Source organism: Tasmannia lanceolata, unplaced genomic scaffold, assembly GCF_043159265.1.
Source record: "Tasmannia lanceolata isolate RefF3 unplaced genomic scaffold, GAP_Taslan_0.1 ptg000007l, whole genome shotgun sequence".
Taxonomy (NCBI): domain Eukaryota; kingdom Viridiplantae; phylum Streptophyta; class Magnoliopsida; order Canellales; family Winteraceae; genus Tasmannia; species Tasmannia lanceolata.
This window is the reverse complement of record NW_027518684.1, coordinates 4,717,990-4,735,561: the sequence shown is the minus strand read 5'-3', so window position 1 is coordinate 4,735,561 and position 17,572 is coordinate 4,717,990. Positions and strand designations below refer to the sequence as shown.

Genomic DNA, 17,572 nt, shown 5'->3' with positions numbered 1-17,572 from the left:
AAGATCTTCTTACAAGCTGGAATTCCTCCCTCCAAGCTAGGGTTTACAATCCCTTTCTTCAATCAGTTAAAATATTCAAAAGCCATAGAATTCAAATGACAGCGCTTTTTATAAGTAATTCCCTCCCTGACATTCAAATCTCACTATAAGGTCCCTCAAACACTCACTAATAACAAGTACAACATATACACCTACAAGACATGAGAATAACAAACTAGTGCCATTTAAGCTTATTACAATTATGCCATCCTACTAGCATAGGCCTATCATACTTTGGCCGGGACCTGCTCCTCATCATGTAGCTCAGCAAACTTCTCCCTTCTCCCTGCGTGGATGACAAGAGTTTTACGGTAGTGACAAAGGTTTAATGCAGTTCGAAGATGGCTGTTCAAAGACGACTGAGGGCATTTCTGCCCATCATGGCTGTTCATGATGAGAGAGAGAGAGAGAGAGAGAGAGAGAGAGAGAGAGAGAGAGAGAGAGAGAGAGAGAGAGAGAGTCTTTCCACCGTCGACTTCTGCCCATTTTCTTCTTGTGGAAGACCAAAAAGAGATGAAAGAATATACTTGTCGCGTTGGCCAATGGGAGAAAACTAACAGATTCCAATGTGGTAATGCAATGACAACTGGACACCCGGTCAAAGGAGTTTTGATGGATAAGGTTATGATTTTACCCTCCTTTTCCTCGACAAGTGGTTCAACTGAACAAGGAAGCAGAGAGAAAGAGAGAATTGGCTGATGATCACTGCTAGCAGAGGTGGAAAAGAAGGTGGCAGAGAGATCACTATGTGAACAAAAAAGTGATGCCATCACTAACATTCGTTACTTGCTAAATAGCTTATACAGAGAATTGGAAATGCAAAGTGATTCATATCCTCATCATGTCCTCATCAAATGTATTTAATTTTTCAGAAGCTTTGTAAGGTGATTTTTTTTTTGGAAGGATAACTAATAGTCAGAGAGAGAGAGAAAAAAGATTACGTCTTTACAACACTGGGGAGAATGGACCCAGAGTAAAATGAGTCCCCTAATGCCCTGGATTTAGCCACCCGATCTGCTAGATCATTCACACTTCTAAGGACATAACAAAAGAAAGGATACAGTCGCTGATCACAAAAAAAAAAAAACTCATGCTTTGAACCAAAGAAACGACATTTGAAGAATCTGCCTATAAGTCCAACTTGCTTTCCATTTGATCCCTAAATAAGCTCATGCCGAAGTGAAGAGAACGAACCACCGCTTCGGTAGACTTTGTTATTCCAACTGGTTTGGAAAAGACAAGAAATATGGTACCATTACTATCTCTAAAAATAACTCTGATTCCCGCTTTGCCGGAGTTATCAAGGGAGCAACCATCGACGTTGAGCTTAAAAACTTTTGGTGGAGGGGGGCTCCAAGTTGCTAACATATTTTTCTCTGGAATAGAATCCATCACAATCATCTTCTAATACCTTCCGCAGAGTAGCCCCAAAAAGCACTGTTTTACCGAGCCCAATTTACCATGCTAGATCTGATCTTTCAAGCTAGCGTATGAGAAGATGATGACTTTTCCTCGAAAGTTCGAGTGTTCCTTTTACAACCAAATCATCCACAATAACGCAAAGGGAATGAGACGCCAAAGTGTTTTTCCCAATGAGCCAAGACCTGTCATGTTCCAACTCAATAGAAAATTCTTGATGGAGTACGATGCTACCCGCTGAATGCCAAACCATTTGTACACCATAGACTACATATGGTGCACTTCTTTGCAATGAATGATTGTGGTTTATAGGTTCTTCAACCATAGAGCAAAGGATGCACCTGTTCGCCTGTGGGATATTGCGCCTCTTGAGCCTATCCACTGCATTGATTTTATTCAACACTCCCGTCCAGTGGAAAGCTTAGATCCTAGTCGGCACTAGGAAAATCAAAACCTTCATCCATGGAAATGGAGAAGCCCAGGGACGACTGAGGAAACTAAAAAATGACCTGAGACCTCTCTAATCCGGGATCCAAATCCGACAACCATCTTTATCTTGCGAGATGAAACACTTCTCCAAAGATGATGTAGGTTAACAAAGCAATTGACATCATGACATCTAAGGTTCGTATAAAAAACAATATCCCAAACTATTCTACCCCCGCCGTTTTATAACACTCAAATGCACTAACATTATTGCGGGTTGCAATCCTATAGAGACTCGAGAAAGCATGGGATAAAGGACATACCCCTATCCAAATGTCACTCCAAAACCTCACTCTCTTCCCATCCCCCACCCTAAACCTAATCCCATGGTTAAAACAATTAGACAACGAGGAAATATGCTTCCATTCTCCAGAACCTCAACCTGTACCTAATCTACACACCTCCCACCCCTCGATTGCCCATATTTATTACAAATGATCTTCCTCTATAAAGCTTCATTCTATTCGCCAAAGCGTCATAGCCACTTTCCTATAATGGATTTGTTCTTGCTGGCCATATTTCCAATCCACCAAGTCGGCACTAGGAAGATTTGTTCTTGTGATCTTGGGAGGAAAACTGTCTCCCAATTCACCAAGTGTTCCAATCCCTAGACCACCTCCTAATCTTGGGAGGCAAACTGTCTCCCAATTTACCAACTGCTCGAGCTTCTTACCTCCCAACTTGTATTCCCATAGAAAGTCCTTTCCATCAAGTGAGGTGAATTTTCTAGCAGTTCTTGAATGTGTTCATGGTGCCATCTCGGAGTCCATATTCTGTTGGGGACATATTTCGTAACTGGTATTCGATGATTAATGAGAAAAGACATCAAAATAGAGTCTGTCCGTCATGGATTCCTCCACCCGCGGGATGGTTTAAACTTAACTTTGACGGAAGCTCCCTCGGCAATTCTGGGCCAGCGGGGTTCGGTGGTGCAATTCGAGATAATAACGGCAGTGTCATTATGTCTTACTCTGGTCCTGTTGGGATATGCGACCCTAATGAAGCTGAAGCCTCAGCTCAACTTGGGACCCTTAAATGTGGAAGTTGATTCGTCTAATACTATCGTGTGGGCTTCAATCAGGTGCAGTGGGCCGTGGTGTCTACGAAATATTATTGACGAAATTCGGGATCTAGTCCGCATCCTTCATCCTCGGATTACACATAGGCGAAGATCCACTAACACCATGGCGGATGAGCTGGCAAAGTCGGGGACCAATCGGCCTCAAGTGCTGCTTTTATGTTACAGCCCCCTGGATTCTCCTTCTTAGGGGTTTTTCGGCATGCATGATTTTTATGTAATGGGGACATCTTGTCCCCTTCTTATGTAATGCTACTTCATTTCTATAATAAAGTTCTTGTTATCTTAAAAAAAAAAATCAAGATTCAAGGTAGAGGGTTAGTTGTCTTAGATGTTGTTGGTTTCAAGAATTGAAGGGTCATTAAATAGTTAAAGGGGGTGGTTAGTGGGATTCAATGAGTTTGGTAGACTTGGTCAAGTGGTGGTGGGTTTAGAGTTTCAAGCAGAGATTTAAATTTAAAATAGGAGGGAAATAGCAAATGAAAAGATGGAGAAACATGTGTCACTCACACGTGCAAGATAGGCCAACAAAATGACCAAAAATGCCCTTGGACACAAAATTACATTTTTGTACTCACTAGATCTCTCAAAATAAAATAAAACTAAACTAAACTAAACAAAATTAATTTCAAAAAATTACACTTTAAAATTCAACATCCGGTAGGCTTATGATGGTAGGAGGGATTGCTATTTCGGGTAAGTAAAAGAATGGGGTAGTTAATGGAAGCAAGTATTTCAGTTGCTAATCGGCTGAGATTATGGAAGATGATGGTGGGTGTTGTGGGAATCTTGGCTACCGAAAAGAAAGAAAAGTTGCTGGGCCATTTGGTCTAGGCAACCAGACTAGATGGATTTTCTATTGCTAAAAAGTAGGGAAAATTGAAGGTTTTAGCCTATATTCTAGGGAAATATGAGCGGAACTTTACTGCGGCTAACACAGAGATATGGAGGGCACCGAAAGGGGTCTTCTGCATAAAACTTGCAGGGCTGAGATTAGTGGTTGGAACAGAAATTGGAAGATTATGGCTGAGACTACAACTAACCTCAAGAGTGGTTGTTTGTCGTGAACCTGACCTGCATGGGATGCTTGGGCTGGAATTCTGCTGTCGATAGGTTGATGGTGGTTTAATGGATGAAGCAAACAGGTTCAATCCAAGGAGAAAGCTCACTCTAATACCACTTGACGTTGCGGAAGAAAGAAGGCGAAGATCACCTGCTTCAACCCATTGAAGAAGAAAATCGTCTCCTTTCCACAAGGAAATTGTAAGAAAAAACTTAATCCAATTTTTATTCATTGACAGAGATCTTCTAATACATGGCAACATAACCATATATTTATAGAGTTTTTTTCTCTACTCTCCTAACTTGACTCAAACTCCTAACAGCTAGGATTTTCTAAAAACAAGACTCCCAAACAAGAACCTAAAGAAATTGTCCTACATCAAAATCACTTTGTCGTAATTAAGGTAAAAAGATTTCCATTTAATCTCCAATCCTGTTACAAAATTACTCTTATTTGCACCATCAATTTTAAAACCTATTGAAGGGAGAACGACGGTCAAAGATTTCGTAGAAACAGAAGTTGAGAAACCCAAAAGCAACTTTACCTTACATTTATGGTGCTGGGAGGAGCTGCTACCCATTACAAGTGAACTTGTACTCGTGCAAATAATAACTGAGGGGCTTCAACTCCCCCTTTGACACTCATCAGGACCACGTCAGAAATAGCAAAAGAATCAGTGAAGGGACCATCTCTCAGCTGTCACACATGCATCTCTAGCAATCTATGACATAACACCTGTGGAACTTCCACTCTCCAAAGGTCTATCATTAGGAGGGTAAGTTCCATCAAATATGTATGCATATATTGAGAAAAAGGGAAAAGAAAATGTAATTGGTCCATGGGTTTTTAAAATCACATAAACAGATAAATGCAGCATGAGATCAAAAGTCCTTGGTGGTTCTCAAGGTCGTGAATACAGAAATGCACTGAGCGCCTATATTGCACTGGTTTTGGTCAACCTCTAATTGAACCAGCTTACAGAGAGGAAAAAAGAAAGAAAGAGAGATCTAGTGTGCCTTGTGTTTCAGCTAGCACTCCTAATGTTTCTGAAAAACAAAAACAGGACAAACTTCTGCTTACAAAAACTAGGCTCGTGGTTTGGATACTTGGTTTGATGGCAAATATAAAATCCACGAACATGACTTAAAATATGAGAACCCTTACTATGAGATTGTTCTTAAGCAAATATGTCCTTTTCGTAACACAGTGCAGACCATATTTAGTAAATGGTGCAAGCTACAAATTCATAAATTAGGAAAAGAAACAAAACAAGTCCTTGGGATTTTCTTTGCCTACCCATAGCCATTGTAGCTTCCTTGCAACTCTGGTTAAACCGCGTACCAGTGCCAAGCCATGTTTGTAAACCACCTTGATGTGTTACTGTACTTTCTTCTCTTTCTTTGCGTGCGGCTTCTGATATATGACTATCTGACCCAGGATGGTACCATTCATAACAATGCCGATTACAGAGCCAAAAATCACTTCAAATGAATCAAGGATGACATCATAGCATGTTAGACATATATAGTTGTTTACATTTATCTTTCATCTCTTTCCAAGTGCATCAGATGTGCATGTTAACTACAGTATCAACTATCAATATTTATCATGTTGAAATTGTAAAATTAAATTAAATTTGGAATAAACTTTGTCCCCCAACTTTTCATTATATACTGGCCAAGTCCTCAGTGTTATACATTGCCTTGGCATTCTCAAACCGGTAGTTGGGACTTGGGATATTATAATGATGCATTTTTAATCATGAGGAACTTCATGTTTGGGTTGAAGAGTAACGGCTTCAAATATGTCCTGACTCCATTTTTAATCATGAGGAACTTCATGTTCGGGTTGGAGAGCAACGGCTTCAAATATGTCCTGATTGATTTATTGGTTGAGTCCACTAGATGGGGTCCTTTTCCAACATAGGCATTTTATGCCGATATGGTGAAAACAATCACTTGATATCTAAGACGCAAAAAGGCATTTTATCGAGCCTTTTGTATTCTGCTAATGGCATTTGACATTGGGATCGTAAATCTTAAAAAGCGGAACAAATTCACTCCTAGGGAATTGGCACTATGGACATATGGGGAGGAGAAAGAAGCTCTATGGCACATAATCACTAGGGAAGAATATGGCAGGAGTAGGGATGATTGAGAGTGCAGGGATCGTTCTTTAGGTAAAGGCTCGGGTTCATGGAAGTCTATATGTAGTTCAAGAGACCAGTTTGAGTCCTTGGTAAGATTTAGAGTGAGGAGAACGGGGACAGGAATTTGGGTAGACCTTTGGTTAGGCGAGTCTCTGTTGTGCCATGCGATTCCGAACCTATATCTCCTAGTGACCGATCGGGCAAGTGTATGTGATTACTTGGAAAGGGGCATGGTGGGGGTTGTGAGTAGGTTATTAGGCTAAGAAGAAACCTCAAGGAGACTGAGATAGATAGTTTAGCTTCTTGGCCTCCTTTCTTCCATCTATTGCACTTCTAGAATCTCAAATCACCCGGTCTGGTCCTCTGACCCTCCTTTCGGCCTCCTTGCTTCGTCCTAGCTTGCACCTATCGCTCTTCTACAATTCTAGATCACCTGGTTTGGTTCCCTGACCCTCCTTTCGGCCTCCTTGCTTCCACCTATTGCTCTTCTAGAATCCCAGATCACCCGGTTTGGTCCCCTGATGCTCTTTTTCTATTCATTCTTTTTTTCATAGGTTGGTTGATGCCAAAAGAGTTGGCGCTCATTTCTCCAAGTTGTGGAGAACCATTGCCCCACCTAGCGTAGCAACCTTTGCATGGACTATGGTCAAAAGAAGAAATCAATACTTTGGACCATATAAGGAAGAGTAAGTTCCATCTTGCTAACTGATGCATTTTATGCAAGAAAGAAGTGGAGTCTTTGAACCGCCTCATGGTGCACCGCCCTTTTGCGAACCGGTTAATAGGACCATTAGCAAGAGCTTCGAGATGACTTGGGTACTACAAAGATCAATCAATCATATCATTCTCCAATGTGTTGGCGGGCCTTTTGATAGAGTGGAACTCATACTATGGAGATTAGTTCCACATGTTTTGATTGAGCACAAATGACAGGAGAGAAACTGCAAAAGAAGTTGTAGCGTATAGTGCTAGATATCAAGATTGAACTCATCCTATGAGGAAATAATGACAAGAACTTTGTCAATTACAGCATGGGAGACTCTCTAAGAAAATGGAGAGATCATTAGAGAAAAAACTATGAAAATTAAAATGGAGCCGATTTGGCAATCTTCACCAAATGGATAGGTAAGTCCTAATTTCGATGGCAGCTCCAAGGCAATCCCGAGAAGGCAGGAATCAATGGCATTTTCTGTGATGGATAGGTAAGTCCTAATTTCAATGGCAGCTCCGGCGACGGAATGCGACTTGAACAAGGCGGAAGCGAGGGCCCTCTTTTGGGGGCTGAGGTGCTAAGTCAAATCGTTGAGTAACCCCTTATCTGACGAAGGAGACTCCTCAAATGCTCTTGCTTGGGCCTCTAGTAAAGCAATTAGCCTTTCGAAACTAGCAGACATGATTTCATATATGAGATCTTTGTTTGCAGCTTCACCCGGAGTTCCATCGTATGACGAGATCAACTAACAAAAAGGCTGACATGTGTAGAAGGCGGTTGGTGTAATTAAGGAAGGCGACAAATATGGTCATAAGTCATAACAGACATCAAAGATTTGGGAAAGACGATAGCCAAGCCCTTCTCACCTTCAACTAATTTTTTTGTCTATTTTTTACCATTTCATAGCCCTTGGAAAAGTATTTTCTGTCTTTTTAGCTCCTCAAATAAAAAAAACCTATAGAAATCCCTCTAATCCCCCAATTTTCTTGACTTCTTCCACACTTCTGTGTTCTCAAATCCCTCTTCTCATTTCTATTGTAATTATATTTGATTTATTTGCAAGTTTTTTTTGTTTTTTCTACTTCTAAAGAATAATTTTGTATTTCTAAAGGATTCTAATTTGAATTCTACACAAAGGAGAGGCTTGGAAGTGAAAGAGTACTTGCCTTTCTTCAAAATAGCATATTTGAAAGAGATATCCCGTATACACTATACATGTACATACTATATTTTCGGTTTTATTTACATTATTTTGGGCTTCTTCTTTCCAATTTTGACTAAATTTAAAGAACAACAAAGATGAGTTCGGGATCTTCCAGATGAGCCGCATCTATTGTTCTGCTCCCTCAAGATCCAATGACTCGGCAAGGTGATGCGGATTTGTAGACCCAATAAGAGGCATATTTGCCCATTAGGACTCTTAGGGATTTATTTCCATGTTATTTAGTTCGAGGTTTTTTATTTTCATGGAATTTAGTTTCTAGGATTTTCATTTCCGTGTCCGTCGCATCAATCCTGCATCACAAGGTCTTATGGTACAATAGCGTCGGGTCATCGAAATAATGGGGCGGACTCACCTTGTCTTTTATTTTTAAATTGGCTACTGAGAGCTTTTTGGGAATTGTGATATCCTATGATAGACGGTTAAATAATAAAAGCCAAGGTGAGTTTACCCCATTATCAAAACATGGTAGTGCAAATATCAGTAGCCTATTCATAATTTCATAGTATGTGTATACACACCAATATGCAGATAAATAAATAGAAAAGGCTTTGGAACATGGAACCATTATTATCCACTCCTCCATCCCACCCCCAACACCCACCCTCCTACTACTTTCAGAAAAATGTGTTGAAAATTGAATATGTGAGAGAGATGTAATGAATATGGTTTGTCGTAGTCCACACAACAATAAAAGCAGAAACAATAATCTAATCCAACTGGAAATACGCATGTACAATAACTATTATAGAAGTTCATTTAAAAAGGTGAAAAGGCACAAGAAAGAGAAAGCAAATAAGTAAAAAATTATTAAATGGTAAACACAAAAACAAGAAAATGCACATATGAAATGACATGAGATTTAATATATATAGTAACTAGGATTGAAGATTATAACTTTCCTCCCAAAATGATATAGAATGTGTGTGATACCTCTTTCAAACTAGCATTCAGAAAAATGATGAGATGGAAAACAAAACAGTAATTTCCAAATACAAACCCAAGGATACTGCTTTTTGGAGCTTTTTCCTGGATGCTAGTAAAAACTCTTACTGCCAAGAAAGAATTAGAGAAAGTGAGGAGATCCATATCAACAAGGATATCAAAAGCTTACGCATAGTGATGAAAAGAAAGACAACTAACAAGGCAAAGTAAACTCACCAATAGAACCACCAAAGTTCATAAAACATGTCAAGAAGCTGAGCTCCCCAGTGCTTTTGTTCTGCATAATATAAAGACATCCGGCCATGTGTTAGAAGTTGTTGTGAGAAATATTTATTGAACCAGCAGAAATAATATAACAACTGATAGCGCTAAAAATCCATTATGTATGTTGGTTATATAATACTGTAACAGTAATGGAAACTCAATATGGCCTCATAAGTTTAATCAAAACTAAAGAAATAAGAAAGAAAATAACGATGTCACACACTCACACAAGGTACAGATGACTGTACAAAGAGGATTAAGAAGCACACCCTTGAAGCAAGGTGCCTTCATCACAGTGGGTACCACTCCCTCAAGGGCTACTCTACCTTTGACCAAACCCGTTTGAGCAGATGCATCACGTCCGACACCAATAATCAGACGGAAAACTTCATGGATACTTCTACTCCACCGACTCAAAATAACTATCATGTTACAAACATATGCCATTCTTTTCAATTTAACTAGTTAGAGTATTCATTTTGTAATTAGTGACCTTTATGTATTGTACATATCGTTGGTACATATGTAATCTACCCACAGTTTTGGTTAACCTGAAAGCACACCCCACGAAATTTTGTCTCCACGCTCTTCTTTGATTTTAGTGGCATTTATGTCATAAACTGGCAGATTGGGCAACAATGATAATGGAACCAGATCCATGGCTTGTTGCACATACTCACATAGGAGGTAATTCATCCAGTAACTCCTTAGGAGTTAGGAATCACATTGGAAAAGTCGGACATGATTCTTTGAGTTAAAGGCAAGTGACCTGACCGATGAGCCATTACCTAAGATGGGTGGTTGAGAACATATTGTGAAGGATTTTGCAAGAATTTGTGCCGACACAGCAGATTCTCGAGTCCAGGGTGACTTCACTGTGAACGGTGTTGTTGAGGATGATTCCCTTGGATATGATCAGAGATTCATATTGCACATCATTACCATACTTGTCCGGGAGGAGTATTATGAGGTACTTCCAGCTTCAGTACTTTCCAGTAGACGCTTGCATCATCTTGATTCTTCTGGAATGGGTTCCATGTCACCTGTCGCACCCACGGGTCTCATGGACAGTAGTTGACCTTGATGATCACTACAGAGTCACGGTGGTGATTAGAGCATAGATCATCTGCATCTTCGAACCTGGCGGAGCCCCAAGATGGTAAGGACGATATGAACTCAAGAGTTCTTTTCAATAAGGGCAGAATGATGCACATCGTAGGTGCGTGGGGCCAAATAAGTGGCATATTTGCCCATCAAAACTTTTTAGGGATTTATTTCCATGTTATTTAGTTTTTAGGATTTTTATTTCCATGTTATCTAGAGTTAGGGATTTTATTTATTTCCATGGAATTTTATTTCAATTGCCTATATATCGGCATAGTGGACTTTGGTAACAAACTTTTCTCCCCTCTAATTTCTATTCTTTTTTTTCTTTTCTTTTTTGAATGATCTCTAATTTCTATTGTTTTCTTTCCCTTCTTCTTTCTTTTTCTTCCTTTCCTCTTTCCCTATCCTTTTTTCTTATTTGAATCCTTCCAGTGTCTCACCGGATAGCAAGTTCTTCAAACTTTTGCATATACTCCATTACCATAAAGTTTCCTTCCCTGGAGGTAACCATTTGATCAAAAAGCCTATCTTGGAAAACCCCAGAAGGTACTTGATCCTTATCCGTTGTTTCAACTCATCCCATTGGATTATTAGGGTTGTTCCGGCTCCCTGGATGTTCTGTTCAACATTGCTCCACCAAATCATTGCATGACCCACCAATTTTATTCTGATGAATCATATTCTCCAGTAAACCAATCAAGGAATACTTGTGAGTCAAGAGTCCCACTGAACTCGAGTACTTCCACATTGTCCTTTTTTTGTGATATCCCATAAATAATTTGTGGGTTCAAGTCTATTTCTCACAAGAATTTCATGCGTCAAATCATTGGTATGTAATCTACGGTGTTGTTCCAAAAATGAGTAGTTCTTTGGGTAAGCCAAGGTGTTAGAATTACTTGACGACTATTTTTCCTTACAATGGTTATTCGATTTCCGGTGAGTGGTTGCTTCGAAGAATTCCCAATTTTGGCCATGGGTTACCCTCTTGATTAGGATTTAATTCACCTGATCCTCTCAAAAGTTAACCATGTCAATAAGTTTGAATATGAGATCATCCCTATCTTTATAAAACAATCTTCCTCTATATATTCTGTCACTTCGAGTAAGTAGCCATTTAAGTCTATGCTATGATATCAACATAATTCAAAACAAGAAGAAAGATATCGTCGACTCTTTTTTGCTGAGTAAATTCACTCGAATTTAGTTGATCTCGGATTTAGAGAACTTTCCAAAATTAAAATCAGGTCTAGCCTTTGATCTACCCTTAAATCTCAGATCTAATTTAATCTCAACAATCAACCGTGAAATCAATCAAATCTAACTGTTGTATCTTGAGATCAAGTCAATCTATAAATTTGAAGGGTTAGATAAACTCAATCCACCCATCAGATTTAGGGCTATATCCATTCAAAAATGACATTCACAGTGACAATAGCAAAACCTGAGTATCCAAGAGAACTTTAAAAATCAAAATCAACAAAAAATAGAAGGCCTCTTCAATTTCGAACAAGTACAAAGATTGATGGTGAAGACATAAAAACGAAGAAAAGGAAAGATAGAGCTCCAGGGCCTCACACCAACTAGAACTGAAGGCCTTGCACCAACCGGTGATCAAGAACACACCTCAAATACCCCTAATAAGACTAAAAATAACAAAAAGACCCCTAAGGGTACAAATAACAATAAAAAAGATCTCAACGGCGCTCCTCGAGGGTGGCCCTGCCGAGAATAAACTCGCAAGAGATATCAATCCCCATCATCCAGTTTCTTAGTTTTGTCCTTTAATCTCCATTTTTCATATTTCTACCATATTATGAGTTCGTCTTAATATACTTTTTTGTTTTTACAATGTTATGTTCTTAATATTCCTTGCTAATTCTCTAACTATGTAGATCTATGATTTTAAATACTTATTTAGGTCTCCTCCATGTTTTCAAACAATCATAATCAATGTCAATGGAAAGGATAAACATGTTGAATCCACTGAAGTAACAAACATATCCATTTCTATGCATGTAGAAATGCTAAATATGCAAAAAATGAAGTATTTTTCCCTCAATGCTTGAATGAGAAAACGTCTTTTGAATCAGTGTTCCATGGGTGATTGCCTAGGTGTAACTAGGGGTCACCCGCAAGGTTTAAAATTTCGGTTTTGGTACCGGTTTCGGTACTTGAAATTTTGAAATTTCGACCGAAATTTGGTACAAAACACGAAATCAATATTTTATTTAATATTAAATTTCGGTAAATTAAATTAATATTAAAAAACAGTTTTTTTTGGTCAAATTTTGGAAAAACCGAAATTTCGACCAAAGGCCGAAATAAATGACCGTTTCGGTTTTGGTCAATTTCGGTGTCGGTCTCCACCGAAATCCGAAATTTCGGATTTCGGTCGAAATTTTAAACCATGGTCACCCAGTGGTTTTGAGAACTATGCTCCACGGTAGAGGTATTGCCTTGCTTTTAATTAAAATTCATCGCCTTCAGGTTTATGTTTAAGGATATTGGAAATATTTCACGTCAGCATGGAGAAAATAAATACTCAGAGAAGAAAATGTCAAAGGACAGGGTCAAGTTTCATTACAAATGTGCCAAAATGTTTAAATTGTATTAGAATAATAGAATGCGCTAGATATTTAGATGTCAATACTCAATATACATGGCATGTACACCATTTCACATCTCACTCTTTATAGAGTAGGCAAGTGTGCTCCTGAATCAAATTGGCCAGTCCATTTAAAGTTGAACAAAAATAAAATCCAAGGAGCACTGCAATTATAAGTAAAAACAAAGATCGTGAAAAGATGGATAGCCAATGTATTGTTCAACTTATTCCAAGCTCCCATTGTAGTAACATTAAATGGAACTTCCGACGATCATCTCTTTCCTAACCATTCCTTTGGGATTAGGTGTGAGGGAGTCATTTTTTGGGGAATCCAGGGATTGGGCCTATAGCTCAATGGTCAAGGCTTTATTCTTCAACCTAGAGGTCAGCGGGTCAATCCCAGCTTACCTACGCAAAAAAAAACATTAAATGGAACTTTCAACTTACATTATAGTTTTCCCATATTTGCGGGACCCTGGCAAAGAAAAAAATTGCATGTTGACAAGCCTGTAAAAAAAATGATAATTGCATTAGATTGGCACGAAAAAAATGAAGAAAATAATTTATATACAAGATGAGGCATGGTGCAAATTTACTTTCACACAGAGAAAGTGCGTGAAAAAGGGCCTACAAACTTTCCACCCAACAAACGAGTTACGCAGACATTTCAATACAAAATAAATAAATAAATAACTAGGAAGATAGAATTTATGTGCCTGCTAATGGATGAATAAGATTTGCAACTCACGTATAAGGCTTCAAATAGAACAGGGTCAATCTGACCAGTTAAAATGGTTGGTGCTATAGCACAATATCTGACAAAACTGTAGTTAAGAAAAGTTGACAAGAACTCATACAGAGGTTAGATCAGTACCAAAAGAGATAGCATTAGATAATTGTGAGTTTATAGTTATGGATCAAAAGGCAAGTCCAAGAAACTAAAATTTTATAGGATACAGCGATGCCCTAATCCATGTTTTGGCTCCCAAAGGCTGCGAATAATAATGAATAATACCAACCAAACCTATAGCTGTAATGGGCAAACAAATGAAGTATGGTTAGGTACCTTGAAACAGTGACATCATACTACAAAATGTTTTGTTTATAATAATAAGGGGAAAATAGATTAAGTAGTTCATCAAAAATATTTACATGCCTTGGATTAAAAGAAAAACTAACTCCCCATAAGCTGAAAACGGAATCCCTTTGTGAAGACAATATGCTAAGGCGATAGTGAAACCAACGACTTCAAGCTCAAAGGATGCAACACTAAGGCCCCTGACACTATTATGCTTAAAGATTTTATATATCTGCAACAAGAAAGTGAAAACATCAAATAATAGGCAATAGAAAAGTGATTGAAAAACACATTTATGATACAACTTGTTGAAACCAAAACTAGAGTAACCTAAAATTATCCATGATACATGAGTAGTACCAAAGGAAAGCCCATTTCCAATTTTATGGAAGGATAAGGACGTTTAAGGGCCTCTAAAATTAATAAGTTATAATGCAAAAGACCATTAATTCCATAAACCAAAACAAAAGGGACCGCTTTCTTTCCTCTTCTAGGGTTGAGGGCCCAAACCCTAGGGACCATCATCCAGTGGTATCTGCATTTAGTTTCTTATAAAGCAGTCAACATTCAATTGAAGAATTGAAAGCTTAAACATTGTAAAAAAAAAAAAATTATTAATTGACGGATATAAAGATTTTAAAAGGGACCTTCAACCTTTCAAAGTGCACAAAATACTATAACTGTCCACAATCACAAGCAAGATGCTACCGATCCCACACTGTTTTGCTTGTGTTATGCGTCCATGAACCTTGTCTAAGGTCTTGTGTTCAATTCTCACAGGGATTGGTACGGAAAACCCTCTTCTTCATCACAAGCAAGATGAGAACTGGTAGCCAGCGGAGCTACCAGAAGACTAACAAAATAACCAAAATCTTTAAGATGCCATCAGTCATAGGGTGACATTCGAAATTAGCTTAAGAATACCAAAGCAATATGCCTAATTTTTAATTTAAAATCCCTGTTAGTGTGAGTTTGTGTGTATCGTTGTAATGGTTAAAGCCCCACCGACATCTCTTAACTCGACTGACTCAACCCAGTTCAAGCCTGCAAAGTTTATGTAGCCAAGTCCCAATTTTTCTCCTCTTCAATTTCTTCTCGTGCTCATTATTTTAACTACAAACAGTAATAATGCTGTAAGTAGATCAGGTATATTCTTCTCTATTCTGACAAATAACGTAGAAACAACTCAGCTTTTGACTTTTGACTTTTGATTTTTCTTTCTCATTGATCAGAGGAAAATACTTACTTTTGTTCTTTATAAGAGACATTGCTCCTTCTTCACTACTTCTTCTCTCATTTCTGTACAAACATAGGGACAAGACATAGAAGAGTGTGGTGGGAGCACTCCAGTAATTGACTTTCAAAAGGCCATATATAATTTTCACAATGAATAAGGGCTCATCAGTTTATGCATGATCCAAGACAAGATCACTGACATGTTACAAAATCCTAGCACTAGGAGATAAGGTACAGGGTATTGTGTTCTAGTGAAAAATTGCCTAGTCACATGAAGCAAGCAGTAAAAAGCAACACAGGATTGCAAGTTCTAGTGATGAAGCATAATATAGAGAGCTATAACTTCTAGTATAGAGTTCAATTGGATAAGAAAATTACAACAAGAGATTTGACCGACAAGCGATACATGTACTGAGCAACAGTGCAGCTCAAGAGGGACTGTTCAATATAACACATAGATTTACATAATGTTAGTCATTGTATTAGATTTTTGCCTAATATATTAATACAATCAAAACTTCATAACTTGCTAGTAGCTCCACTCCATAAGATTCACACAAGATTAACAAGCATTACACAAGCAAGTAAATGTAATACAGATGACAAGTGGTAATGAAATTGGGGAGAATCTTCACAGATGGATTAGATCATGATGATAAAATTTCCGTTAATTTCTGCTTTATTTGGAATGAAAAAGAAACTAGGGTTTTGAAAGGTAAGTGGATGGATCTCACCTGTGGAACTTTGACGGTAGTAGAGGCAGCGACAATGCAGTAGCCAAGGAGTTTAGAAATGAGAGGAAGCAAGCATTCGTTATTGGGGAATTTGCCGTCGCCAAGTGATCTGAGTACGCAGCTGAAATTCATGCCCAGAATCTCCATCTCCATCATCCAATTATCTGTCTACAAGACACCTGTAGTTAATTATGCTCATTCTGGTCTCCTCTTGCAATCAAGGGAGATTTTAATCTATAAATCTGTTTAAGTATTCTGATATTTGATTTATAAAGGAGAATCATAAAACGAGAACAAAAGAATACCTAAATGTGTAGATCCAATATCCCTTTCAAGAAACTCCGAGGGAGAGAGAAAGAGAGAGAGAGAGAGAGTCACGGTGTCTTGATACTAAGCTTCGTGGGTGAGGTTGGGGTAGCAGGGCGTTAAAGACTAGATGATTTTCTTTCTTTTTTAGGTAATAAAAAGACTGAAATACCCTTTGCTAAGACCAAACTACCCTTGCCTAAGACTAAAATAACCTTTGTTTGCAGAATGGTAGATGCAAGGGCGCCCTTGCATGAAAAGGGACCTTGATTGGTTCACATCATTTTCGGTAACCTTTTAAAATCGGTTGAGAAAGTAAAATCACCTGGATGTAGTGGTGCAACTCGGTCGGGTTGCTAGGAACCCTTTTTTCCATCCCAAACCCGACTTGACCTGATTTCCAACCTGACGAGGTTCAACCCATCCCGACCCAAGGTACCCTTCTTTTTTTTACCCGAATTGACCCGAGTTTTTAAGCTTACAAAAAGAAATCTAATAAAAATGGCGGGTTTCACTCAGGTCGGGCTGCCCAAACCTCAACCCGAGCCGACTTGACTTTTTTTTTTTTTTTTTTCGGGTTGAACCCGACCCGAGTTGCACCCCTACGTGGATCCAATCAAGAGCCCTTTTCCATCTCTCTCAAAACTATGCAATGGCGCCCTTGCATCTATCATTACTCCCTCCCTCCCTCTCTCTCTCTCTCTCTCTCTCTCTCTCTCTCTCTCTCTCTCTCTCTCTATATATATATATATATATATATATATATATATATATATATATATATATAGAGAGAGAGAGAGGAAACTGTTGGTGCGCTTAAGCTTACCAAGCTTATGGTGCGCTTAAGCGCCCAATCACATGGGGCCTACTTTGTTAGGATGATCCAAAGCATTCATTTGAAAGGCCCTTACATAGATTGGGCGCTTAAGCGCACCATATATATATATATATATATATGAGGAAACTGTTGGTGCGCTTAAGCTCACCAAGCTTATGGTGAGCTAGCTTGTCCAATCACATGGGTCCCACATTTTGGGGAGTGATCCAAACCATTCATTTGCAAGGCCTTATCATAGATAGGGGGTGTACCAAAAATCAGCTCCATAGGATCATCATAACCCCTCCATTT

The 17,572-nt window shown here is 38.6% G+C and overlaps 1 protein-coding gene across 3 annotated transcripts; it reads right to left on the bottom strand.

Annotated features, from left to right (window-relative positions):
- Window positions 1–4: 4 nt before the first annotated feature.
- Window positions 5–16,568, bottom strand: LOC143881535 (mannose-P-dolichol utilization defect 1 protein homolog 2-like). 3 transcript variants are annotated; one of them, XR_013251964.1, is made up of 10 exons: window positions 16,443–16,568; window positions 16,138–16,305; window positions 14,246–14,399; window positions 14,047–14,119; window positions 13,838–13,904; window positions 13,537–13,596; window positions 9,330–9,390; window positions 9,179–9,220; window positions 5,382–5,566; window positions 5–325 (listed from the first exon to the last, which is right to left on the bottom strand). XR_013251964.1 is itself a non-coding variant. In XM_077384646.1 (9 exons), the coding sequence occupies exons 2-9, from the start codon at window positions 16,291–16,293 to the stop codon at window positions 5,463–5,465; spliced, it is 717 nt and encodes a 238-aa protein (XP_077240761.1). In that variant the 5' UTR covers window positions 16,294–16,305; window positions 16,443–16,568; the 3' UTR covers window positions 5,225–5,462. The 3 variants fall into 3 exon arrangements, 2 of the variants coding, with proteins under 2 accessions (XP_077240761.1, XP_077240762.1); XM_077384646.1 differs by lacking the exon at window positions 5–325 and having other exon boundaries at window positions 5,225–5,566; XM_077384647.1 differs by lacking the exon at window positions 5–325 and having other exon boundaries at window positions 5,225–5,566; window positions 16,138–16,301; window positions 16,443–16,561.
- Window positions 16,569–17,572: the final 1,004 nt, after the last annotated feature.

Excerpts from the sequence above, each read along its gene's own strand:
- LOC143881535 (XM_077384646.1), bottom strand. The coding sequence starts at position 16,293 with ATGATGGAGATGGAGATTCTGGGCATGAATTTCAGCTGCGTACTCAGA. Across the intron at positions 14,400-16,137 it reads CTACCGTCAAAGTTCCACAG|ATATATAAAATCTTTAAGCA; the intron begins GTGAGATCCATC and ends TTCTTGTTGCAG. Across the intron at positions 9,221-9,329 it reads GAACTTTGGTGGTTCTATTG|TAAGAGTTTTTACTAGCATC; the intron begins GTGAGTTTACTT and ends CTTTCTTGGCAG.